This window comes from Chiloscyllium plagiosum, unplaced genomic scaffold (assembly GCF_037043375.1).
Source record: "Chiloscyllium plagiosum isolate Xiang-an unplaced genomic scaffold, Cpla_swu_hap1 HiC_scaffold_5, whole genome shotgun sequence".
NCBI classification, from domain to species: Eukaryota; Metazoa; Chordata; class Chondrichthyes; order Orectolobiformes; family Hemiscylliidae; genus Chiloscyllium; species Chiloscyllium plagiosum.
The window spans coordinates 130404936-130431188 of record NW_028270143.1 but is presented as its reverse complement, the minus strand read 5'-3'; the positions used below and the strand labels follow the sequence as shown (position 1 = coordinate 130431188).

The 26253-nt window shown below is 42.7% G+C and overlaps 1 protein-coding gene across 2 annotated transcripts in view; it reads left to right on the top strand.

The window, feature by feature from the left end:
- Positions 1 to 26253, top strand: part of cpsf1 (cleavage and polyadenylation specific factor 1) — a 162773-nt gene that overhangs the window by 22302 nt on the left and 114218 nt on the right. For both annotated transcript variants that reach the window (XM_043690937.2, XM_043690935.2), the window contains exon 7: positions 8458 to 8604. In XM_043690937.2, the coding sequence (XP_043546872.1) occupies positions 8458 to 8604 (147 nt within the window). The remainder of the gene's footprint in view (positions 1 to 8457; positions 8605 to 26253) is intronic.

Genomic DNA, 26253 nt, shown 5'->3' with positions numbered 1-26253 from the left:
ACTGTCATATTTACTGAGGTACAGTGAAGTGTTGTTTTGCATGTTTATACAGGTAGATCATACCACACAAATGCATCAGGGTAGCAGAACAGAGTGCAGGATATAATGTTACAGCCACAGAGAAAGCGCAGAGTGAGAGAGGGATCAACTTAACTATTCTCTGAAATGCTAACAGATAAACATTAGACCAGTAAAGACAAACTGAAAGCTTGAATATTAACTGTCAGTTGTCGTCTAACTAGTACATTTTCCCTGGCAAAACCTCTAACAATCATTTGCCAACCAGTCAACACACACTCTTCTACAATAGGGAAATGTTCTGCTTTACCTTACATGCATCAGGATATCCAAAGCATCTCAAAATGAAAAGCTTTGACAAAATGTTTCTTCCAGTAGTACTCATGTTCTGTATGGCCTAGTGTATTGATAAGGACATGATTGAGCCAGAAGGGTTTTAAAAAATATTCTGGTGTTGAACTGCTGTGATGAAATTTCAACTCATGTCTCTAGAACATGCCTCCTATTATTAGTCCAGTAGCATAACCATGCTGCTATCTAGTGCACATTTTGTGCAGATGTTTGGTTCATGAACAATGGCAGTTTGCCTAGGTGCTGACAAGAAGCACTGCAGTACATAGTCAACAATTTAACAAAGGCTGGAATGGAATTTATCAAGAGACAAGACTTTGGAGTCTGTAGCACTATCTGTACGCTGCTAAATGCACTATTTTAATTGAACTGCAATTAGGCCATATTTTTAATTACAAAATCAAAATTCTCCATGATTAGAATGAGGTTCTCAGAGGATTGGGTAGTGATTCAGGAATATTAAGCTTAGCTTTTAAAAATTTCAAAGAAGAAAAGATTGAAATGGGGAATAAATGTTCATAAATTTGAATTGTAATATGATAGAACTTTTATGGCACAGATAGGCCACATAGCCCATCTGTGCAAGCTGAAAAACAAGTCACTTGGCCTAATCTCATTTTTTCCTAATTAACCTGCAGGTTATAGCACCTGAGATGCATATCTAGAAACATTTCATGCATTGAAGTTTTCTGCCATTAATATTCTTTTCAGAGAGCTGCAGGCCCCACCAGCGTTTGGGTGAAAATGTTTTTCTCATCTCTCTCCCAACCGTTCTACCAATCGCTTTAGCTCTATGCCCCTTGTCACTGGCTTCTCTGCTAAGGTAAATAGATCTTTCCAACCAGTTTTGTCCAGGTCCTTCATAATTCTGGACATCTCAATCAAATCTTCTGTTCGTACCCACTTCTAAAAGGAGAGCAGCTTCAGTCTGTCTTCAGTCTAAACCTTGGCAATATGCTTGCAAATTTCTCTTGTGCAATTGTATCCTTTCCATAATGTGGTAGCTAGAACTGTGCTCAGTACTCCAGTGTGGCCCAGCTAATGACTATATTGTTTGGTATTGCCTCCTGTTCTTATATTCTCTGTAAAGGGGGATGGTTAGCACATTTGGTTGTTGTGCAATGCAGAATGATGCCAACTGTGTGGATTCAATTCTGTCACCTGCTGAGGTTACCCTGAGGTGAGGTGAACCTCTGGTTAAACTCCACCACCAGTTGTCCCTCTAATAAGAGAGCATCTCTATGGTCTGGTAAGACTGCAGTTTTTCTATATAAAGGGAAAGATTCCATATGCATTATTAAACACCTTTATAGTCTGGATCAGTGGTGCTGGAAGAGCACAGCAATTCAGGCAGCATCCGAGGACAGGCAAAATCGACGTTTCGGGCAAAAGCCCTTCATCAGGAATAAAGCTTTATTCCTGATGCCCAAGGTGGTGCCCAAATGCACCACCTTGCTCTTCTCCAAGTTGAATTCCATTCGCCACTTCTTTTTTTTTATTTTTAAATTTTTTTTTATTTTTTAGTTTTTTAAATATTTTTATTGAAAATTTAACATTTTTACAAGTTTACAAATAAAAAAACCCCAAGTATAAACATTGATATAGAATTAAATCTTAAGTAAATAATAACCAAAATTTATCAAACATAAAAAAAATACCGAGGGGAAAAAAAAACAAAACTCAACTAACTACTAATCTAACCTACAACTAACCAGAGTGTATAATTAAGTTTCTTACATTATTCAAAGAAGAAAAAAAACCCCAACAGATAACACAGAAATTGGGTAGTGAGATACATGCTCAGAATGTATTAACATCAAATTGTAACAAAATCCGCATTCGTGCGGGATTCCTTTCCCAAGGGGACCCGGACTAGCCAGATTCGCCATCTCAATTAAATAAAAGCCCTTGTTAGGATAGCCGAAATATCTGTATTTATGTAATTCAAGAAGGGCTGCCATATTTTATGGAATAGTGCGGTCTTTTGGTGCACCAGTTTGCAAGGAAGTCAAGGGGAATACATTCCATGATTAATCTGTGCCAATTCGAAAGTCCAGGGGGGCCCTCAGCCACCCAGTTTACCAACAATAATCTCTTCCCGTGCAGATCCAGGGAGGGTAAGTTCGAAAAGCCCAAAAGGAGAGATACAGGGTCCACTCTAATTTCCGTTCTTAAGATTTCTGTCAGAGCACTTGCTACTTTAGTCCAATATCTACTGATCTTATGACAGGTCCATAAGCAATGCACAAGAGTGCTCACCTCTATTTTACATTTGGGACACATTGGAGATGCTCCTGCCTTAAATTTTGCCAATTGGTCTGGTGTTATATGGGCCCTATGAAGTATCTTCAACTGAATGGCCTGAATTCTGTTCCAGATGGTGATTCTTCTGGTGTTTTCCCAAATGTCATTCCACGTTTCTGTAGAGATTTCCAGTCCCAAATCCTGATCCCATGTTTTAAGCAGATTATCCATATCTCCTAATACTTCATAATGTAATAACTGATAAATAATGCTGATGGAAGATATCCCCACTGGCCATAACACTCTGTTCTCTATCTGATTTATAAAGACTATCTAATAACGTAGTCTCCTTCTGTATGTAATCTCGAATTTGGAAGTATTGAAAAAGGTCTCCATTAGGTAATCCAAATTTCTGAAGTAGCTGTTCAAAAGACATCAGGACCCCTTCTTTAAACAGATCTCCTAAACAGGAGATACCCCTGGATCTCCAGAGTTTGAAAGTGGCATCTGTAAGCCCTGGTTGAAATCCCCATGCTCCCACTATCTGAGCATAGGGGGATGTTTTATGTGAGTTACCCTCATTTTGTTGTATTATATTCCAAGCTTTAATTGTGTTTAGTATTATAGGGTTTTTACATTGATCTGTGATGATCATTCCTGAAGAAGGGCTTATGTCCGAAACGTCGATTCTCCTGCTCCTCGGATGCTGCCTGGCCTGCTGTGTTTTTCCAGCACCACATTTTTCAACTCAGTTGCCTGATTGCATCAAGTATTTCTTGGATTGTTAGGGGAACAATCAAGACCGATACCTGTTCCAGAGTTAGGTCCGGAAAGGTTAGGTTTTAAAAAAAATGACTGCATCCTCCTAGTTCTGTCTTCGCAATCCTGCGATTTATATAAATCGGAACAAAATTTTCTAAAAATTGCATTTAGTCCTTTTATGATCATGAGTCAGAATACCTGTACTTTCCTTGATAGACGTGATGGTTTGAGGGGCCTTCTTTTTCTTTGCGAGAAATGCTAAGTATCTACCAGGTTTATCCCCAAATTTACATAACCTTTGTTTTGCAAATAATATTTGCCTCTTTGCCGTTTGGGTAAGCGTGGTGTTTAGAGCTGTCCTAAGGGCCGTCATCCTTTGCAATTTGATAATAGGAGGTCTGTCAGCGTATGCTGTTTCAGTCGCTTTTAAGCGAGCTTCGAGCAGACTCTGTTGTTCTCCCTCTAAAAAAGCTTTAAATTCTTGAGAGAAGAACTTTACAAATTTACTCTCTTTCATCAGGAAGGGGTCCATACGCCAATGCCGGGGGGGATGTCTCATTGTTCCTCTCCTTGATTTCCATATATACAGCAGCATGATCGGAAATTGCTATACTACCTATTTTACAGGATGATATGGAATTTTAAAAAATCGAGGGGGCAAAAAACATATCAATTCTGGATGACATGTGGATTGGAGTAAAAAGAAAAATCTCTGTCCTGTGGATGAAGACATCTCCATACATCTACTAATCCTAATTCTTTGTTCAAATCCACCAATTGTCTAGATCTGGGAGATACCCCTGCAGTTCTCTTGGGAACCCTATCTATTTCCGGATCCATAATACAATTAAAATCTCCCCCTATAATTGTATGACGAGCACCGAGAGCCATCAATTTTGAGAAGGCTTCCGTTATAAATTTAAAAGGATGTGCTGGGGGGCAATACAAATTTAAGATCCCATATTCCTCTCCATTTATAAGGGCTTTAATCAGAATATATCGTCCAGATTCCTCTTTTATCTGATTTAGGATTTTGAAAGGGAAATTCTTCCAAATAAGAATAACTCCCCTATTTTTTGAGCTGAAGGAAGAAAAAAAGGCCTGATTAAATCCACTCTGTCATAATTTCAAGTGTTCTTTATCCTATAAGTGGGTCTCCTGTAGCAGAGCTATATCAAACCTTTCTTTCTTGAGGTTTGATAATATTTTCTTCCTTTTTGACTGGTGAATTACTCCCCTTGACATTCCAGGTGCACCACTTAACCAACTGATCAACCATAATCGTCCGGGCAAATCCGAGACCCCTCGGGTGGGGAAACCCTATCCAAAACATCCCGAGCATTGACCATATAAAATTCACAAAAATAAAGGCTCTTTAATACACTCTCATCAATATAATAAAAAACTATTTCTAAATAAAAAAAAACTTATTTAAATGGAGATTTTCCCCCTTGTTCCCAGGGGATATCACTTCCTTTCCAAAAGTCCATCATATCCTCTCCCAACCAGTGCCCCACCCTTGATCCAGGCGGCCCCGATAAGATGAAGAAAATTCAAATATACTACAGAGCTAGAGTTAACAGTGAGCACCTTACTTCCCCCACCCACCCACACCAACACCTTTGGTAATGTTAATACCATGTATAAACATATATAACTATAAAATTACAGCCTCAGCAAGTAATAATTAAATATAAATAATACAAAATAACAGGGGAAAACAACACCGCTCCTAAAGACCAGAAATAAAATAGGATAAGATAACCACCTCCTCCCACCAGCATTAACTAGACCCACCCACCTATGTATATTTTTAAAAAAAGTGGGAGAAAATCGCTAAGTAGAGAACAAATAAATAAATCCCCCCCGCCCCCCAGAAGATGATAATAAACAGTAAGGTTTAAAAAAAAAGGGGATATAAACCGGAGTGGGGGAGAGCAAAACCACATCAAGTAACTCTTACAATTTATCTAAGAGTCCAAAAATTCCTTGGCCTTTTCCGGCGATCCGAAGTTATACACGGACCCTTCAAGGTTAAAGCGTAGCGTCGCTGGGTAGTGTAAGGAGTACTGAATATTTAAGTCCCTTAAACACTTCTTTGCTTCGTCAAACGCCTTCCTCTTTCGGACCTGAGCTGGGGAAAAGTCATGGAGTAACATAATCTTGGATCCTTTATAAATCATGGTTTGGGGATCTTTCCCAAGATTTCTGGAAGCTTCTAAGAGAATCTGCCTCTCCTTATAGCTCTGCAGCCGGAACAGAACCGGGCAGGGGCGCTGGTTCGAGCCGGGCCTGCGTATTGCAACCCGGTAGGCCCATTCCACCCTTACCTGGCCTGATCCAGTCTCCAGATTTAAAAGCTGTGGACAAATGCTGTAAGCTGGCCTTCCTCTTCCCGTTCAGGAAGGCCCAGCAAACGAATATTTTTTCGATGACCTCGACAATCGAGGTCGTTAGTGTGATTCTCTGAGGTCCGGACTCGCTGTTCAAGAGTCAGGACCCAATCCACAGCTGATTCTGCTATAGTTTCGGAGATCGCAGTTTTTAGCTCTGCCACTCCGACTTGGCGCTCAATTTCCTTGATGTCTCGGCCGTGCGTTTGTAGCGCGGCCGAGAATGAGTCCCATTGGCTCCGGGACTCTTCGATGAAGGCGTCGATCTTCGCGTTGAGTTTAGAGATTATTTCCACGAGGTTCGCCACCATAGGTAAGTCCCCCGGGCGGCTGCGGATGCTTCTGCTGCAGCTGGAGAGGGTGGGGGAGGGGTTCCTGCCTGCTGAGAACTCCGGGCTCCCTTCCCTTTAGTCATTTTTACAGGAGATTAAATTGTTTAAATTTGGTATTGAGCCACTAATTACGTTAAGTAAAAACTATTTTAAATGATTTGGTGGAGGCGGGTGGCCCACTTTGCCCAAGTCTTGGGAGGAGCACTATAGACTCAGACTTGCTGGGTCGCCGCCATCTTGGATCCCCCATTTGCCACTCTTAAGCCCATCTGACCAATCCAATCATATCTTCCTGCAGTGCACAGTTTCTCTCTTGACTATTGATTACACAGCAAGTTTTTGTGTTGTCTGCAAAGTTATTGATCATGCTTCTACATTTTAGTTAGTCACGAATGTATACTATAAAACACCTGAACCTACAAGTGAGTTCAAGGCAGATTGCTATAGAGTGATAACATCAAGATATGGGGACAGCACAAGAAAATGACATTGAAATAGGTAATAGGCAAGATCTAATTAAATGGTGATATAGGCTTGAGGGGCTGAATGGCTATTTATGTTCCTCTATGTCCTGAGGAAACCCACTGGAAATTGTCTTCTAATTGCAAAAATCCCTATCAGTAGTTAGCCTTTGTTGGCTGTCAATGAACCATTTTGTATAAGGCAAAGGAACACCTGGAGCTTATTGACTCATGGTGTTCTCTAGGGATCTGTTCTGGGATCTCTGCTCTGTGATTTTTGTAAATGATTTGAATGAAGTGGAAGGGGGGTGGTTGGTAAGTTTGCCAAAGACACAAAGGTTGGTGGCGTGATAGATAGTGTTGGGGCTGTAGTTGATTGCAACAGGATGTTGCCAGGATGCAGAACCGGGCTGATAAGTGGCAGATTAGTTCAACCTGAGAAAGTGTGAAGTCATTGACTTTGGAATGTCAAATTTGAATGCAGAATACAGGGTTAAAGGCAGGATTCTTGGCAGTGTGGAGGAATGTGGGATCTTGGGGTCCATGTTCATAGATACCTCAAAAGTTGCCACCCAAGTTGATAGGGTTGTTGGCTTTCATTAGTAGGCAACTGAGTTTAAGAGCTGAGAGATTATGCTGCAGCTCTAGAGACCTGGTTAGACTGCAGTTAGAATATTGTGTTCATTTCTGGTTGCCTTATTATAGGAAGGATGTGGAAGCTTTAGAGAGGGTGCAAAGGAGATTTACCAGGATGTTGCCTGGATTGGAGGGCATGTCTTATGAAGAAAGGAGGGAGCTAGGGCTCTTTTTGTTGGAGTGAAGAAGGACAACAGGTGACTTGATAGAGGCATACAAAATGATGAGAGGCCAAGATAGTGGATATCTATGCCAGGGTGGAAATGGCTATCACGAGGGGGCATAATTTTAAGGTGATTGAAGGAAAGTTTAGGGGAGATGTTAAGAGTTTTTTTACACAGTGATGGATGTGTGGAATGCACTGCCAGCTGTGGTAGTAGAGTCAGATACTTTAGGACATTTAAGCAACTCTTGGCTAGGCACATGGAAGGTAGTATAATGAAGGGTATGTAGGTTAGTCTTATTTTAGAGTAGGATAAAAGCTTGGTACAACATAGAAGGCTGAAGGGCCTGTTCTTTGCTGTACTGTTCAATGTTCTGTGTAATCTGTTCAGTTCATCGAGTCTGCTCTGCCATTTAATAAGATAATGGCTGATCTGACCATCCTCAATAATACTTTCCTGCCTTTCCCCCATAACCCTAACTCCCTTACTGATTTAAAAAATCTGTCTACCTCACCCTTGAATCTACTTCATGACCCAGCCTGAACAGAACTCGCTAGTAAAGAATTGCACCGATTCACAACCCTCTGAGAAACAAGGTTCCTCCTCATCTGTCTTAAATGTGCAAACCCTGATTCAGAGATAATGCCATCTGGCCCTAGACTCTCCCATAAAGGGGAGTAACCTTTCTGCATCAAGCCTGAAAAGGCCCCTGAGAATCTTTTAAATGTTTCAATATAGTTGACTTTCGTTGCAAGAGTACAGGCTACTCAACCTTGCCTTTTAACACAATCCTGGTATCAGTCTGGAACATAAACTATAATGGTACAGCACAAGAATGCGCCCTATGGTCCACCGTGTCTGCATCAACCATGATGCCAGTGCAAGAGCATGCTATTATATTATGTAGTACAACTCTCATCAGCATATTTGCGGCGTGAACTGTTGCATGAGGTCTGTGCTTGTATTTGAAATCCTGATGACTAGTAAAAATATACCTTACTGTGTTCTAATTTAAGGGAATTTTTTAAAAACTGTAGCAATAATTTAGATTCTGATGTTGCTGTTTTCATCCATTAATGCACACTTTCACCCACAGGCAGAAATCCAGTTTCCTTCCGAGTTATATCATCGATGTTCGAGAGCTGGACGAAAAGTTGTTGAATGTAATTGACATGCAATTCCTGTATGGTTACTATGAACCCACATTACTCATCCTCTTTGAACCTAACCAGACTTGGCCTGGGTATGTATATGTTTTGATTTAATTTATTATTGTCACATGCTGAGATAGTGAAAAGTATTGCTATGCATGCATCGGGGGATTGTACAGAACACAGAATATAGTGTTACAGCTACGTAGAAGGTGCAGAGAAATATCAGCTCTAATATATGACGGGTCTATTCATAAGTCTGATAACAGCAGGGAAGAAGCTGTTCTTAAATCTGTTGGTAAATGTTTTCAAACTTTCGTATCTTCTCAATGGGAGATGGTGGACGAGAGTATAACTGAGGTATGAGGGTCTTTGTGTTGGCTGCTTTTCCGAGGCAGGGGTCAATGGAAGAAAGGCTGGTTTTCATCATGGACTGTGCTGTGTTCATGACTCTGTAATTTCTTCTGATCTTGCGCAGAGCAGTTGCCATTATCAAGCTGTGATGCATCTGGATGGGATGTTTTCTATGGTGCATCTATAAAAGTTGGTAAGAGTCATTGCAGACATGCCAAATTTCCTTAGCCTTCTGAGAAAGTAGAGGGGTTGGTGTGTGTTTTTTGACTGGAGGATCAATGTGGATGGACCAGGATAGATCATTGGTGATATTTACTCCTAGAAAATTGAAACTCTTGACCACCTCTGCACCATTGATACAGACAGGGGCCCCATGATGAAAAACATAAAATGCTATCAATGTATAGAGTGACCAGCAACATTTAAGAGAAAACAATGCAAGTTTCTGTTTTGGGTAGAGACCTGTTCTAGAGGGAGGAATCACACTAGGTACTCTTAGATGCTGCCAGACTTAATGCTGCAGAATTTTATTTTGATTTGTAGGTATTTTATAGTATGTTCTTTGCTTCCCTTAATTTTGCTTCCCTTGCCCAAACAAGCTATCCTCCTCTCTTAACATTTGTTGCATTGTAACTGGGAAAAGTGCACCTGTAATCATTCCCCACTTTTCCAAAGTTATTCTAAAAGATTTAAAATTAAACCATGAAAGTGATCAATTTGGCTGATTGATTACTGTTCAGGATACAGATAATTCACGTCTCGCTCGGTTTCCCCAATGTACCATGTCTCCGGGCATCCTTGCCTGCAACGTATAAGATAGATAGCATTGGCTGAGTCACATGAATACCTGTCATGTACAAGATGGGAGGTCTCCCCACGTGTAATGGTGGTATCTATGTCCACACTCTGACACGTCTTGCAGCGTCTACCGTGACAGGGTTGTATGGCGTTGTCCTGAGAGCCGGGCAGCTTGCTACGAACAAGGTAGCAAGCTGCCGGAGGCATGGTACATTGGGGAAACCGAGTAAAGGCTACGACAACGGATGAATGGGCACTGCACAACAATCAACAGACAGGAGGGTTCCCTCCCAATTGGGGAACACTTAAGTGGTCCAGAACCTTCAGCCTCGGACCTTCGGGTGACCATCCTCCAAGGTGGACTTTGGGACAGGCAGCAGAGAAAATTGGCTGAGCAGAGGCTGATAGCTAAGTTCGGTACCCATAGGGAGGGCCTCAACCGGGACCTTGGGTTCATGTCACATTACAGGTGACCACCATTGCACTATACACACTCTCAGATACTCCGACTCTCTCTCACACACACAGGCACTCCTATACACACATACACATGGACACACATACACACAGACGTGCACACAGACACCCACACACGCTCCCACATGCACCCCCTCACAGACCTAAGACACTCTACACTCACTACACACACATACACTTTCTCTCACTCAAAACCCCCAACCCAGACAGACAAAGACCCACATGCACACATATATTTTGTGGGGTGAATTTGTACTTGCAGAGTTACATTGTACTTGGCTCAAAAACTACATGCACTCATGTAGAACTCTGAGCTCAAAAACTGCATGAATTTATGTAAAACTCCGTTATCTCACTTTTTAGATTAGAATCAATCTAAACATCATGGCATAGACAGAGAACACAGGGGGGCCAACACCTTCAACATATTGTCTAGCTATCACCATTGTTAGCAGCTAACCCGAGAATGCAACTTTTTTTTTTAAAAAAAGGTTTTGTGATTTACACATGAAAGAAGTGAAACTATCACTGTATTCTAACAGATAAAAGGCTTAACAGGCAATCAATTTTTCAATGTATAATTTCAGTTACATCACACTGTAAATTCTTGCTATAAATTCTATTAGGATGGAGCCCTCCACTATCACCTGATGAAGGAGCATTGCTCCGAAAGCTTGTGTGCTTCCAATTAAACCTGTTGGACTATAACCTGGTGTTGTGATTTTTAACTTTATACACCCCAGTCCAACACCGCATCTCCAAATCTTGATAAAATGTGGTAGTGCAGTTGATATGGTTTACATGGACTTCCCTAAAATCTTTTACAAGATCCCATATGGAATGCTGATCTAAAAGATAAGAGGTATGGGACTCAAGGCAAATTGGTAAACTGGATCCAAAATTTGTTGACAAATAGGAGGCAAAGGGTGATGGTGGAGGGTTGTTTTTGTGTTTGGAAACCTGTGACCAGCAGTGTATTACAGGGATAAGTGATGGGACCCTTGTGTGTGTTAATGACAAATGTGAATGTTGGAAATATAATTAGTAAGTTTGCAAATGGCTTGAAATTTGGTCGGTGTTCGTAGTGAGGACGATGGTCTCGGACAGTAGCTGGTAGAATTTAATCCTGATAAGTGTGAGGTGATGCAGTTTGAGGTTTAATGAGGAAGGATATACCTAATGAATGATACTTCCCTAGGGAGTACTGAAGAACAAAGGAACTTTGGTGTTCAAGTCCTTAGATCCTTGATGGTGTCAGCACAGATAGGGTGGTGTGAAGAAAGTATATGGGATGCTTACCTTCATTAGCTCAGGTGTAGAATATAAGAGCAGAGAAGAGTCAAGATTAGAGTGGTGTTGGAAAAGCACAGCAGGTCAGGCAGCATCCGAAGAGCAGGAAAATCGACGTTTCAGGCAGGAGTCCTTCACTAGGAATGAGGCTGGGAGCCTCTGGGGTGGAGAGAAATGGGAGTGGAGTGGAGTGGGGAGAAGGTGGCTAGGAGTGCAATAGGTGGATGGAGGTGGGGATGAAGGTGATGGGTCGGAGAGGAAGGTGGAGCAGATAGGTGGGAAGGAAGATTGACAGATGGGACAGGTCATGGTAGACAGTGTTGAGCTGGCAGGTTGGAACTGGGGTAAGGTGGGGGGGAGGGGAAATGAGGAAACTGTTGAAGTCCACATTGATGCCCTGGGGTTGAAGTGTTCCGAGGCATAAGATGAGGCATTCTTCCTCCAGGTGTCAGGTGGTGAGGGAGTGGTGGTGGAGGAGGCCCACGACCTGCATGTCCTCGGCAGAGTGGGCGGGGGGAGTTGAAATGTTCTGCCACGAGGTGGTGGGGTTGGGTGGTGTGGGTGTCCCAGAAATGTTCCTTAAAGCGCTCTAGGATACAATAAATGACATTTGTGCAAATGCACACAATAAGTGACATTTGTGGAAGTGCATGCTCCACCAGTTTTCCTCATTTCCTCTCTCTTCCCCCCCCCCCCCCACCACCCCCCACCTTACCAAGTTCCAACAGCACCGTCCTCATGACCTGTCCCATCTGTCAATCTTCCTTCCCATCTATCTGCTCCACCCTCCTCTCTGACCTATCACCTTCATCCCCACCTCCATCCATCTGTTGCACCCTTAGCCACCTTCTGTCTTCCCATTTATCTCTCCACCCCCGAGGCTCCAGCCTCATTCCTGATGAAGGGCTTTTGCCCGAAACGTCGATTTTCCTGCTCCTCGGATGCTGCCTGACCTGCTGTGCTTTTCCGACACCACTCTAATTTTGACTCTGGTCTCCAGCATCTGAAGTCCTCACTTTCGCCTATAAGAGCAGAGAGGTCTTGTTTAAACTTCATGGAGGATTGGTTAGATCCACATGTGGAACACAATGTGCAGTTCTGTTCGCCACACTGTCTGAAGGGTGTGATTGCACTGGTGAGGGTGCAGAGGAGACTCACCAGGATTTTATCTGGTTGGAAAGTCTGGTTAATCTGAGTTTGTGTTCTTGGAGCAGAGGAGGCTGAGGGTGGAATCTGAGGTATATAAAATTTAAGATGGTGAGAATCTCTTCCCCATAACAGATGCCTCTATGAGCAGAGGTATAAGTTTAAAGTGAGGCGGAATTGGTTTAGAGGGGATCGGAGGAAATTTGTTTTTTGCCCAAAAGGTTGGTAGGAGTATGGAACACACTGCCTGAGAGGCTGATGGAGAAGATCCTCTCTCTACATTTTATAAGTATCTGGGCAACTACTTAAAATGCCAGGACATAGTAAGCTATGGGCCAAGTCCGGGTAACTAGGATTGAAATAGTTCGGTTTTTGTTGGTTGGCAGAGACCTTTGTTGAATTTAGATTTTATTGTCGCGTGTACTCCAGTACAGGAGTACAGTGAAAAGTTTATAATATCACCACATATGGGGCCATCTTGGGTACAAAGGTACCTATGTACAAAGTATTTAGATATACTGTGGTAAAATGAGTTGGAAAAATTGCACATTACCTTCATAGAATAAGTAGGAAATAAAGTAATAGTTAACATGAAAATCCATCATGATTTAAACTAGAAAAATAAAGGAATTAATTTAGAAATTCAGTGATATTTGATGAGTCCTCCGATTAGTTAGCTCACCAGGATACTAAGTCTCAGCTGTCTGTTCTCACTGCTGCCACCGCAGATACCGGGAGACCTCCCTCACTGCACTTTCTTACCACGTTGGGCTGTGATGCCATCGCTGCTGCTGTTGTTGAAACTGCTGCTTCCCCGATCTCCTCCCTCCAGAATATGCCTTGACAAGACCCACTCGCACGCCAAGATAGCACCATGCTGAGCTGTGAGACCTGCATGAACCTCCAAGAAACTGAGGAGACACTGCCACGTGCTGCTGAGAGACTGGCTGAGGTACCACCATGTGCTGCTGAAATACTGGACCAGGACACTGCCAAGGACGCCTCACCAGGTTCGTGCAGAAGCCAGGACTGAAGAAAAGAAATCCCTAAAGGAAAAAGAGACCAAAAGAGAAAGCAGCGTAGAGCAGACACTCTTCGGTTCAAGCATCCTACTTCGCCACCATCTTGATCTTTGGCTGGCTCAAAGTGCCTCTTTCTACCCTGGATGACTTTATGGGGTCACTTAAGATGAGACCCAACGGTGTTGGGTGTAATATATTAGCATAGACAGAGGATTAGCTGAGAAAGAAGTTGGGATAAAGGAGCATTTCCAGAACGGCACCTCCTAACTAAAACTATACAAGACACCAGTCAGACCATACTGTGAATAGAAAGATATACAGCCATTGGAGGCAGTTCACAGGAAGTTCACTTAGGCTGGTAACTATGGGAATGGAGGGGTTTTCTTAAAATGAGAGGTTGGATAGATTTGGCTTTACTGATTGAAGCTTAGAAGAATGAGAGATGACATTGAAATCATACAAAAGTCTTAGGGGTCTTGACAGGGTAGATTTGAGAGATGGTTTCCCCTTCTGGGAGAGGCTTGGACCAAAGGGTGTAATCTCAGAATGAGGAGTCCCCATTTAAAACGGGGATGAGGAGGGTTCTTTTCTGTCAGAAGGTAGTGAATCCGTAGCATTACTTGCCATAGATAGAGGGCGATTGAGGCTGGTTAATTCAGTGTATTCAATGCTGAGAAATTTTTAACCAGTCAGGGAATTAGAGGTTCTGTGGAAAAGAAAGGAAAGTGAAATTGAGGATTATTAGATCAGCCATGATCTCATTGAGACCATTCCACCATTCAGTGAGCCAAATGGCATAATTCTCCTTCGAATGGTCACTTCATTTTCAAGTTATAAAACTCTCCATATTTCATTTTATATGACTCTGATTTCCATTTCATTGGTCACAAAAAAGACCATTTTTTACAATATATATTTGGTCACGGATATAGATATCATTTCATGTCTAACATTTAATAGCCATCCCTAGTGGTGAAAAACTATATTCTTGGACATAACAATCCATGAGGTGTAGAAAAAACCACAGTGCTCTTAGAAAGGAATTTCTAGAATTTTGATCTCAGAACGAAGCAATGGTGATATAATTCGTCTTAATAGTTACAGTGTCATCTTTTAGCTTTGTTCAACTCATTTATTCCATTTATCACCCTTCCTGCTATTCTTGTGGTATCTTTAATGTAATGACAGCTGGGGTTAATTCTTGTAGCCCTTGGATACCCTAACTCCAGTGTGTTGGATGTGTGATCACTGAGAGGTAATGCAGTTAGTGCAGTGTTTTCGTGGATGTGAGCAACAGGGAAACAGTTATGAAGTTGGCCAATTATAAGGCATTAGCAGCATGACACTTGCTCCTGGGGAAAAGTGACACATCAAAACCAAATACTATCTTTCTTTCCTCAGTTTGGACTGTATGACATTGTAAGATCTTTGTTTTGGCTCTTTACTGTGAGGAAAGAGTTTCTCTTATGTATTTGGTATGGAATCACAAAGTAATTATGAATAAAGGATGCAATTTGGTCTAATTTCATTCATGCATTTGATACAATCCTATCTTATACCCCCAACCTCAAATACTCACTAGGAGTTAGTTTATTTTGTATGAAATATTCATCAGGAAGCTTGGAGCTGTGCGATTCAAGGTAGATTCTAACAAGAATGGTACTTCTAAGGCAAACTATTTCTGGCATTCTTTTTAATGTTTTTAGCATTCAATAGTCTTGAATTGTAAAAGTTTGATGTAGGGTAGAGTTCAAAATCGATAATTAACTTGAGGATTTAGATCTAGATGCAAGTGTTTTAATTGGCTAAAAGACCAGGAGCTGAGAAACTTGTGACTTACACTTGTTACTCTTGTTCCTCACAAGTATTGATAGGGTTGTTAAGAAGGTGTATGGTGTGTTGCCTTTCATTAGCAGGGTGATTGAGTTTAGGAGCCACGAAGTAATGCTGCAGCTCTATAGAGCCCTGGTTAGTCTACACTTGGAATATTGTGTTCAATTCTGGTTGCCTCATTATAGGAAGAATTTGGAAGCTTCAGAGATTGTGTAGAGGAGACTTAGCAGGATGCTGCCTGTATTGGAGGGCATTTCTTATGAAAAAAGGTTGAGGGAACTACGGCTTTTCTCATGGGAGCGAAGAAGGATGAGAGGTGATTTGATAGAGGTGTAAAAGATAGGAGCCATAGAGTGGATAGCCAGAGACTTTTTCCCAGGGTGGAAATGGCTATCACAAGGGGACATTATTTTAAGGTGATTGGAGGAAGGTTTCAGGGTGATGTCAGAGGTAGGTTCTTTACACAGAGACTGGTGGGTGCATGGAATGCACTGCCAGCAGTGGTAGTAGAGTCAATACTTTAGGGCTGTTAAAGTGACTCTTGGATAGGCACAGTTATGATAGTAAAATGTAGGTTAGTTTGATCTTAAGAGTTGGATAAAAGGTCAGTACAACATCAAAGGCCGAAGGGCCTGTATTGTGCTATACTGTTCCATGTTGTATGTACATTTCGTTGCTGCCTACTTTGCTGTAATAAGTACATCACTGTACAGACATGCTGTGAAAGAGAGAGAGTGGTGATTGAGGAACCTTAACAGGGAGTTGAGATTTCAGAATAGAAACCAAAGCAAAGGTGGTGGGGGGGGGGGGAACCTTATGTCGAAGGTAGATGTAGAGACCATGGAGTTGAAAGTTGCAGATGACTGAGAGGTATTTGTTTTTGGGACTAGAAGGATAAATGTTTAAGATTTTCTAGTCCTGAGCTGCTTTGAAATAGAAAACAAAAATTGCTGAGCATTGTCCCAAGTTTTGTGGAATGGAAATGTCTATAATTAAATACATCTTCCAAGCCAGCTAGTGTGTTTGAAATGCTGACAGGATATAATGTTAAATTTTATTGTAGATCTCTACTGTTAGTTATTGATTGCACTTGAATGTTGTTAGGTCAGCAGGCAACGCATTAACTCATTGAGCAATTGTGTTCTTTGATGGATGAACTGTCAGTAACTGACTGGGAAGGTTTTAACTAATTGTTTGATATCATTAATTCATTGGACATGCCTAGTTATGTCAATGAACTCTGAATAATCTATTGGCACAAGTCATTAGTTTTGACAGCTAAAAGGGATTCTGAATAATTTCTTCATAGAATCTTAGAAAAAGCAAAGCATGGAAGGAGGCCATTCATCCCATTAGGTCTGTGCTCACTCTTTCAAAGAACAATCCAGTTAGTTCCATTCCCCCATGCTTTCTCCAATCTATTTTTTTCTTTTGAAGTGCTCATCCATTCTCTGTGGCACCACTCCCCACCTCTTCCTCCGCTACATTGGCACCATCTTGTGCTCCTGCGAGGAGATTGAGCAATTCATCAAGTTCACCAACACATTCCACCCTGACCTTTAAATTTACCTGGACCATCTTTGACACCCCCCCCCCCCCCCCCCACCAAACCTTCCTGGACCTCTCCATCTCCATTAATGACGACTGACTTGACATTGACATTTTTTACAAACCCACCAACTCCCACAGCTACCTGGATTACACCTCTTCCCACCCTATCTTTTGCAAAAGTGCCATCCCATATTCCCAATTCCTCCGCCTCTGCTGTATCTGCTCCCAGGAGGACCAGTTCCACCACAGAACACACCAGATGGCCTCCTTCTTTAGAGACCACAATTTCCCTTCCCATGTGGTTAAAGATGCCCTCCAACGCATCTTGTCCACATCCTCCACCTCTGCCCTCAGACCCCACCCCTCCAACCGTAACAAGGACAGAACGCCCCTGATGCTCACCTTCCAACCAGCAACCTTCGCATAAGCCAAATCATCTGCCGACATTTCCGCCACCTCCAAAAAGACCCCACCATAAGGGATATATTTCCCTCCCCACCCCTTTCCGCCTTCTGCAAAGACCGTTCCCTCAGTGACTACCTGGTCAGGTCCACGCCCCCCTACATAAGACCATAAGACATTGGAGTGGAAGTAAGGCCATTCGGTCCATCGAATCCACTCCGCCATTCAATCATGGCTGATGGGCATTTCAACTCCACTTACCCGCATTCTCCCCGTAGCCCTTAAATTCTTGATGTCACAAGGAATTATCAATTTCTGCTTTGAAGACATTTAGCGTCCCAGCCTCCACTGCACTCTGTGGCAATGAATTCCACAGGACCACCACTCTCTGGCTGAAGAAATGTCTCCGCATTTCTGTTCTGAAGAATCGAACCCAGGTCCCTGGCGCTGAGAGACAGCGATGCTAACCACTGAGCCACCCGTGCTGGATAAACCAGCAACCCACCCTCCCATCCTGGCACCTTCCCCTGCCACCGCAGGAATTGCAAAACCTGTGCCCACACCACCTCCCTCAGCTCTGTCGAAGGCCCTAAAGGAGCCTTCCACATCCATCAACGTTTTACCTGCACATCCACCAATATAATTTATTGTATCTGTCGCTCCCGATGCGGTCTCCTCTACGTTGGGGAGACTGGACGCCTCCTAGCAGAGCGCTTTAGGGAACATCTCCGGGACACCCGCACCAATCAACCACACCGCTCTGTGGCCCAACATTTCAACTCCCCCTCCCACTCTGCCGAGGACATGGAGGTCCTGGGCCTCCTTCACCACCACTCCCTCACCACCAGACACCTGGAGGAAGAACGCCTCATCTTCCGCCTCGGAACACTTCAACCCCAGGGCATCAATGTGGACTTCAACAGTTTCCTCATTTCCGCTTCTCCCACCTCACCCTAGTTCCAAACTTCCAGCTCAGCATTGTCCCTATGACTTGTCCTACCTGCCTATCTTCTTTTCCACCTATCCACTCACCCTCCTCCCTGACCTATCACCTTCATCCCCTCCCTCACCTATTGTACTCTATGCTGCTTTCTCCCCACCCCCACCCTCCTCCAGCTTATCTCTTCACCCTTCAGGCTCTCTGCCTTTATTCCTGATGAAGGGCTTTTGCCTGAAACATCAATTTTACTGCTCCATGGATGCTACCTGAACTGCAGTACTCTTCCAGCACCACTAATCTAGAATCTGGTTTCCAGCATCTGCAGTCATTGTTTTTACCCATTCTCTGTGGGATGAATGCTCTCCCATCCTATTGGACAGTGCATTCCATTTGCTATAAAAGGTTTTCCTCCTGTTTGGCTAGATTTTCTCAAAGTTCATATTAAAGCTGTGCCCCTGGTTTTTGGCTCTTTAACTATTACAATCAATTTCACTTGATTTCTTCTATCAAAGTCCTCAATGATTTTAAACACCACCATCAGATTTCCTCTGTTTCATGGAGGGTAATCCTAAGCTCTCTAACTTATCTGTATAAATGCAATCTTTAAACCCTGGATCCTTTCTAACCTTCCAAAGCTTCTCCATCATTCTTAGTGTCGCACTCAAAATTTAGCACATTACTCCTGCTGAGATCAAGCTAGGGTCTCATAAAGGTTTAGTGAAATTGCCTGACTGACATCTGTGATTCTGTGACTCCCGAATTTGCACTTCTATCACCTTCAAAATGTGTACAAATACCCCTAATGTGTCTCTATTTGTACTCCCTTTTAATAGTTTGTGGAGAGGAAAACAATTAATATTGAATTAAATATGACTTAATGATTGAACAAAGTGGAAATTTTATGCTCTTGAAATGAAAGGGGATAGGATAATGGAAAGGGAAGTCTGAGACCACGTAGAGGGTGAGAGAATATAAGGCAACGGTATCATAGAACCATCAAAGAGCGTGATGATGATTATAATAAAGAAGCTAAGCCTTTGTCCAGAGTATGAATGACAGAATAATGCACAGCTGGGTCTGAAAGTAAAAACGTGAAAACCAAGATTTCATGAGGGGTGTGGATAAGATAAATAGACAAGGTCTTTTCCCTGCGGTGGGGGAATCCAGAACTAGAGGGCCATAAGATTAGGGTGAGAGAGGCAAGATTTAAAAGGGACTTGAGAGGCAACTTTTTCATGCAGACAGGTTGGTGCGTGTATGGAATGAGTTGCCAGAGAAAGTGATGGAGGCTGGTACAATTGCAACATTTAAAAGGCATCTGGATGGGTATATGAATAGGAAGGGTTTAGAGGGATATGGGCCGGGTGCTGGCCGGTGGGACTAGATTGGGTTGGGATATCTGGTTGGCATGGATGGGTTGGACTGAGGGTCTGCTTCCATGTTGTACATCTGTATGACTCTATTTAGAAGGGCACATGGCAAAACAGATTAAAATAAGAGACTCAGTTCTCAAGTTATTGAACTCCTGTGTCGAGTCCAGAAGACTATAAAGTGCTTAATTGGATAATGAGCTGCTGATACTTGCAGTGAATTTCCTTGCAGTGAATTTCCTTCGAGCACTTAAAGCTGAGGACAGAAGTGTGAGCAAGAATGCAAAGTGGTGAATTAAAATGGAATGAAATTAGATATGGGCGCAGGACTCATGCTTCTGGACCAAGTGGAGGTATTCCACAGTGTGTTCAGTCAACCTACATTTTGGCTCCTAAATGAATTGTGCATGGACTAGAAAGAAATGCAAATTGCTATTTTACGTGTAAGAAGTGCTTGTGGCCTTGAACATTGGTGAAAGGTTAAGTGTTGCACCTCTTGGTGATTGCGTAGGAAGGTGTAATGCTGGGGGAATGTGCTTGAGAATGGATCGGCTGAATGCTGACTGCATAGAAAGATGTTTGGTGGCATCATGTTGGAATTGTGGAAAATTGGGAGGACTGCTTTGAATTTCATTCATGTGTTCATCCATTCCACTGGCCTGTCTAGTTATGCTGAAATCTGCTGCCATCCTCGTCATTGTTTACTATACTTTCAAATTTCACGTCATTTGCCAGTTGCAAACATTGCCATACCCCTAAAGTTTAGATAATGAATTTATATTAAAAACAAATGTAGTCCTAGTATTGAACCTTGGAACTCCATTAGCCCAGTTTAAACTCAGAAACGATCATTCACCCCAACTGTTTTCTATCCTTTAACCAAATTTATATCTCTCTCTAATGAATATGCTTCAGTTTTGCTAACAGATCTAATGCATGATTTTTTTCCCAAACATTTGTAAATCCATATACACAGCATCAACTACACACTCTTAACTCTTATGTCATCAAAAATCTGTCAGTTTGCAAACCAAACCATGCTAGCCCTTCTTTATTAGTTCACAGTGCAAATGACTGCTTAACGTTTGCATTGATTTTTGTTTTGAAAGCGTTCTGACCAACGACTGGACTGTAATTGCTAGGCTTATTCTTGCACCTTTTATTGGTCAGTCGTGTAAGATTTGCAATCCTCAGCCCTTTGGCACCACCCCTGTATCTAAGGGAATTTGGAGGATTGACTAATACCTCTACTGTTCCTACTCTTGCTTCACAACTTAGAATGATGCAGATAGGTGAAAATGAAGATATAAAAGTTTGAACACACAGACGAACAGATTCAAGAGAAACTTCTTCCCTACCCTATACTTTTGTGTGGACCTCTCAAATGTTAATCTGTCTCTCTCTGCACCTTCTCTCCAGCTGTAACACACAATTCTGCACTTTCTTTGATCTGTCTGCAGAGCATGCAAAAAATACTTTTCACAGTATCTCCGTACATATGACAACAATAAATTAAACCAAATAAAAAAAATCTTAGTTTGTCAGCTGTTCGTGGAGTGTGCTGTTTTTTTGATTTGAGGGAAGGTTGTAGTTCCTAGTTTTGCCTTTCCTTTATAAAGGTCTTGTCTTGGAGGAATAGTGTCCTACAGGACAGCTCTGCTGACTTGCTGAAATATCTATCTTGCATCTTTGAACCCAGACTATTTTGAGTTGCAGCAACATTGGTCCATCCCCACCTGAACTTTAGCTCACTTTATCACTTTATCCCTTCCCTAGCCTATGTTTTCCACCCAGGGTGTAGGTCAGGGGTCAAATCCAACTAATTCTAGCTAACTAAAGTAGCTTGCTTAGAACCTAATTTTAATTTTCAGTTGATAACCAATCTAGTAAAATGGAAATATTCAGTGTTATGTGACAGCATCTGCATTGAGTCATCAGAAGACAATTTAGATTTTTCAGAAGTAGAATTCTGCAGCTGCTCGACACCTGAAATGAAAACAGAAGAAGCTGTAAATACTCCATGTCTGGCATCTTCCATGCAGAGAGAAAAGCTAGTTAATGCTCCAGCTTTTGACAAAAGGTCACAGACCTGAAATGTTAACTCGTCAAAACTTGTCAGGTTTACTGACTCCACAGATTTTCTCTGCAAGCTTGGCTTAAGAATATAAGAATTAAGAGCAGGAAAGGGGTGTTCAACCAATTCAAACTTGCTCCACCATTTAGTAGGTTTGTGGCTGATCTATTTGTGGCCTTAACTCCACTTTCCATCCTGTCCCCATAGCCCTAAATTCCCTTGTCAATCAAAAATCTGTCTCACTCAACCTTGATTGTATGTAATTGCCCAGCCTCCACTGTTCTGAAGTAGTGACTTCTGAGGATTGATGACCTTTTAGAAAACGTATTCTTCTAATCTCAGTTTTTAATAGGAGATTCTTTATTTTGAAACTGTCAGGTCTAGATTCCTCCATGCAGAGGAAATACCTTCTCAGCATCCACTTTGTCAAGACCCCTCAGAATTTTATGTTTCAATAAGATCATCTCATTATCTAAATTTCAAGAATCTTGGCCGCAACCTGCTGAACCTTACAACCTACAACAAACCTATCCGTCCCATTAATCATCTTAGTTACCCTTCTCTGAGCTGCCTTCGTTGCAAGTATGTCTCTCCTAAACAAAGGACCCCAGAGCAGTACACACTAGTGTAAATGTGGTCGAACCTGTTGCTCTCTTTTTGACTGAAGGGTGGATAATTTTTCCACCTAAATAAAAACTAAAAGAACCATGGATGCTGTAAATCTGAAACAAAAACAGAAATTGCTGGAAAAACTCAGCAGGACTGGCAGCATCTATGAAGGGTAATCAGAATTAATGTTTCAGGTCAAGTGACCCTCAGATGTGCTTTTTCAGCAATTACAATTTTTACAACTAACTTTGTTCTGCCATCAATAGGATATAGGAGAATAATTAATAAGTAGCCAGTTTTGATGTTTGGAACATCTTGACCAGAGAAATCAATCCCTGCAAGCTCCACGATGGTGTGTGCGCCAAAATGCAACTTGGCAGGGCTGCCCTTCCAAGAGGTTAGATTGTTGGTACTTCGCATCTGAAGCAATCGATTTTTATATGCCCACATCATTCCAACAGAAAAACATTTGATAATGAATGCAGTTATATAGCAGATGGCTGGATCAGCATCTTCTCCAGTCTAATCAATAACGCTGATGGTTTGCACATTGGATACAAAAATCCTTAGGAGGAATTGAATCCCTATTGCTGCATCCATGATGGAATAGTATTAATTACATAAATTTTTACCTGAAATAAAAGCATTATAATGAGGATCAATGCTATATAATTATGTCACATCCAAACAATGCTGTCCCATTTGGCCCATAGAATATTTCACCATTCAACAAATATTTTTCAGTTCCACTTTGCTGCCCTTTCCTTCTCACTATTGATTTCTCCTACTTCAAGAGCCATAATTTCCCCTTCCCTGTGATAAACTATTCTTTCAACTGCATCTCCACCATCTCCCACAGCTCTGCCCTCAAAACATCTCTTCCCCCCCCCCCCCCCCCCACCACAGCAAGGACAGAGTCCTCACATTCCATCTCCCTAATCTCCAAATCCAGTGTCATCCCCTGCTATTTTTACTATCTGCAGTCTGACCCCACCACCAAAAAGATACTTTCTTCCCCACCCCTATCTGCTTTCCAAAGGCACCATTCCCTCTGTGACTTCCTCTTTAGGTCCACATTCCCCACCCATCCCTCCTCTATACCTGGCCCCTTTCCTTACAGCCACAGGAGGTGCAACAGCTGCTGCCACACCACCTCCAGTACCTCTGTCCAAGATCCCAAAGAATCATTCCAAGTCCAGCAGAGATCTGTATGCATTTCCCCTAACTTGATTTTCTGTGTCTGTTGCTCATGCTGTGGTCTCCTCTACATAGGAGAGGCCGGGTGCTAACTTGGGGACAAGTTCAGGGAACATTTGTGGTTAGTAAGCTCCAATTAATACCATCACTCGGTTGCCAGCCATTTCAACTCTCCATCATAGTCCCCTGGGTTTCCTCCACCGTCAAAATAAGGCCATGCGCGAACTGGACGAAGAACACCTTACCTTCCGCTTCGGGAGCTTACCACCTTATGGCCTCAACAGAGAATTCTCCCCAACTCCCCACCTCATCCCTCTCCCTCACTGACCCACACCCTTGACCTAACCTGTCCCATCTTCCTTTCCAGCTATCTGCAACACTCTTCCCACTGACCAGTCTGAATCACTAACCTGCATTCATCTGTTGCCATCCCACCTACCTTTCTCCCACCACCATCACGCCTCTATTTATTTCTCCGTTCCCTTATCCCTCCCCAGCCCTTATGAAGTGTCCTGCCTGAAACGTCGACTCTCCTACTCTTCTGATGTTGCTTAACCTGCTGTGCATTTTCTAACTCCATGTTTTATTGACTGACTTTCCAACATCTGCAGTCCTCACCATCTCCCTTACTCTGTCTCTGTCAGCTTTGAACATAATTTATAACCCAGCCTCTACTATACCCTGCAGCAAAGAATTCCACAGATTCACTGACCTCAGAAAAAAATTCCTTTTGTTTCTGTCTTTGACCTTTGCTATCAGACAAAAACAAAGAACAATACAGCACAGGAACAGGTCCTTTGGCCCTCTAAGCCTGCACCGACACATTTTGCTCTTCCATACTCGAGCTGTCTTCACTAACAGGATCCATATCCCTCTATTCCCTTCCTATTCGTGCATTTGTCCAGGTGCTTCTTGAATGCTGCTCTTATGTTTGCTTCCACTCCCACCTCTTCCTTCATAGCTAAAATCCCTGATATCTGGCAACATCCTGGTAATCCTTCCCTGTACCCTCTCCAGAGCATCCACATCCTACTGATAGTGTGGTGACCAGAACTATATGCAATATTCTAAGTGTGATCTAACTAAAGTTTGATAGAGCTGCAGCATGACTTGTCTATCCTGATACTCAATGCCCTTTCCAACGAAGGCAAGCCTGAAATAGGACTTTTTGACTACCTTATCTACCTGCACTGCGACCTTCAGTGATCTGTGGACCTGTATACCCAGGTCCCTTTACATATCAAGACTCCTAAGAGTTCTGCCATTCACTGTATAATCTCCACCTGTACTTGACCTTCCAAAATGCATCACTTCAGATTTGTCTGGATTAAACTCCATCTGCCATTTTTCTGCCCATGCGGCCTCCTGATCTATATCCTGCTGTATCCTCTGATAATCTTCCTCACTATCCGCAACTCCAGCAATCTTTGTATCATCACAAACTTATTAATTAGACATTTTCCTCCAAATCACTTATGAACAGCAGAAGTCCCAGCACTGATCCCTGTGCAGTCCTCGATTCCAAAAAGCATCCTTCCACAGTTACCCTCTGTCTCCAATGACTAAGCCAGTTTTGTATCCATTTTGCCAGCTCACTCTGATACCATGTGACTTCCTTTTTGTACCAGTCTACCAGGAGGGACCTTGTCAAAGGCTTTCCTGAAGTTCCATGTAGATATTATCAATCGCTCTTCCCTAATCAACCATCTTTGTCACCACTTCAAAATAACTCGATCAAGTTATCCTCTGTCATGCTGACAGACTGCAGTCTCGAGGCATTTGGTGAATCCTTGTGCTTGAAACACTACGTTCTCTCATTACAGGTCCAGTGGTTAATAGGGAATGGCCTCTGGCCCTCTACTGTCCCACAAGAGGAAACAACTTCTTAGCATCTATCTTGTCAAGTCCTCTTTAAGAATCTTGTATGTTCCAATAAGGTTGCCTTTTTTTTTAAACTCCAATGAGTACAAACTGAACTGACTCAACCTCTCTCACCCACTCATAGCTTCCAACCTCATAGTTTGGGAACCCCACACCACCCGGTTCTATCTCCTACCCAAGATCCACTAGCCTGACTATCCCAGCCGACCTATCGTCTCGGCCTGCTCCTGCCCCACCAAATTCATCTCCACGTACCTCGATACTGTCCTATTCCCCCGCTTCAGGAACTCCCCACAAATGTTTTCGGGACATCACTCATGTCCTCCACCTCCTCCAAGACTTCCATTTCCCCGGCCCCCAATGCCTCATCTTCACCATGGACATCCAGTCCCTATACACGTCCATCCACCATGACCAGGGCCTCCAAGCCCTCCGTTTCTTTCTCTCCCAACATCCCACCAGTACCCTTCCACAGACACTCTAATTAATTCGTTTGGCTGAACTGGTCATCACCCTCAACAATTTCTCCTTCGAATCCTCCCACTTCTTCCAGATGAAAGGGGTAGCCATGGGAACCCGTATGGGCCCCAGTATGCCTGTCTCTCTGGCTACGTAGAACAGTCTATCTTCCACAGTTACACTGGCACCACTCCCCACCTTTCCCTCCGCTACATTGATGACTGCATGCTGTGCTGGATGCTGCCTGAACTGCTGTGCTTTTTCAGCACCACTCTAATCCAGTATCTGGTTTCCAGCATCTGCGGTCATTGCTTTTACCACCTCATGCTCCCAAGTGG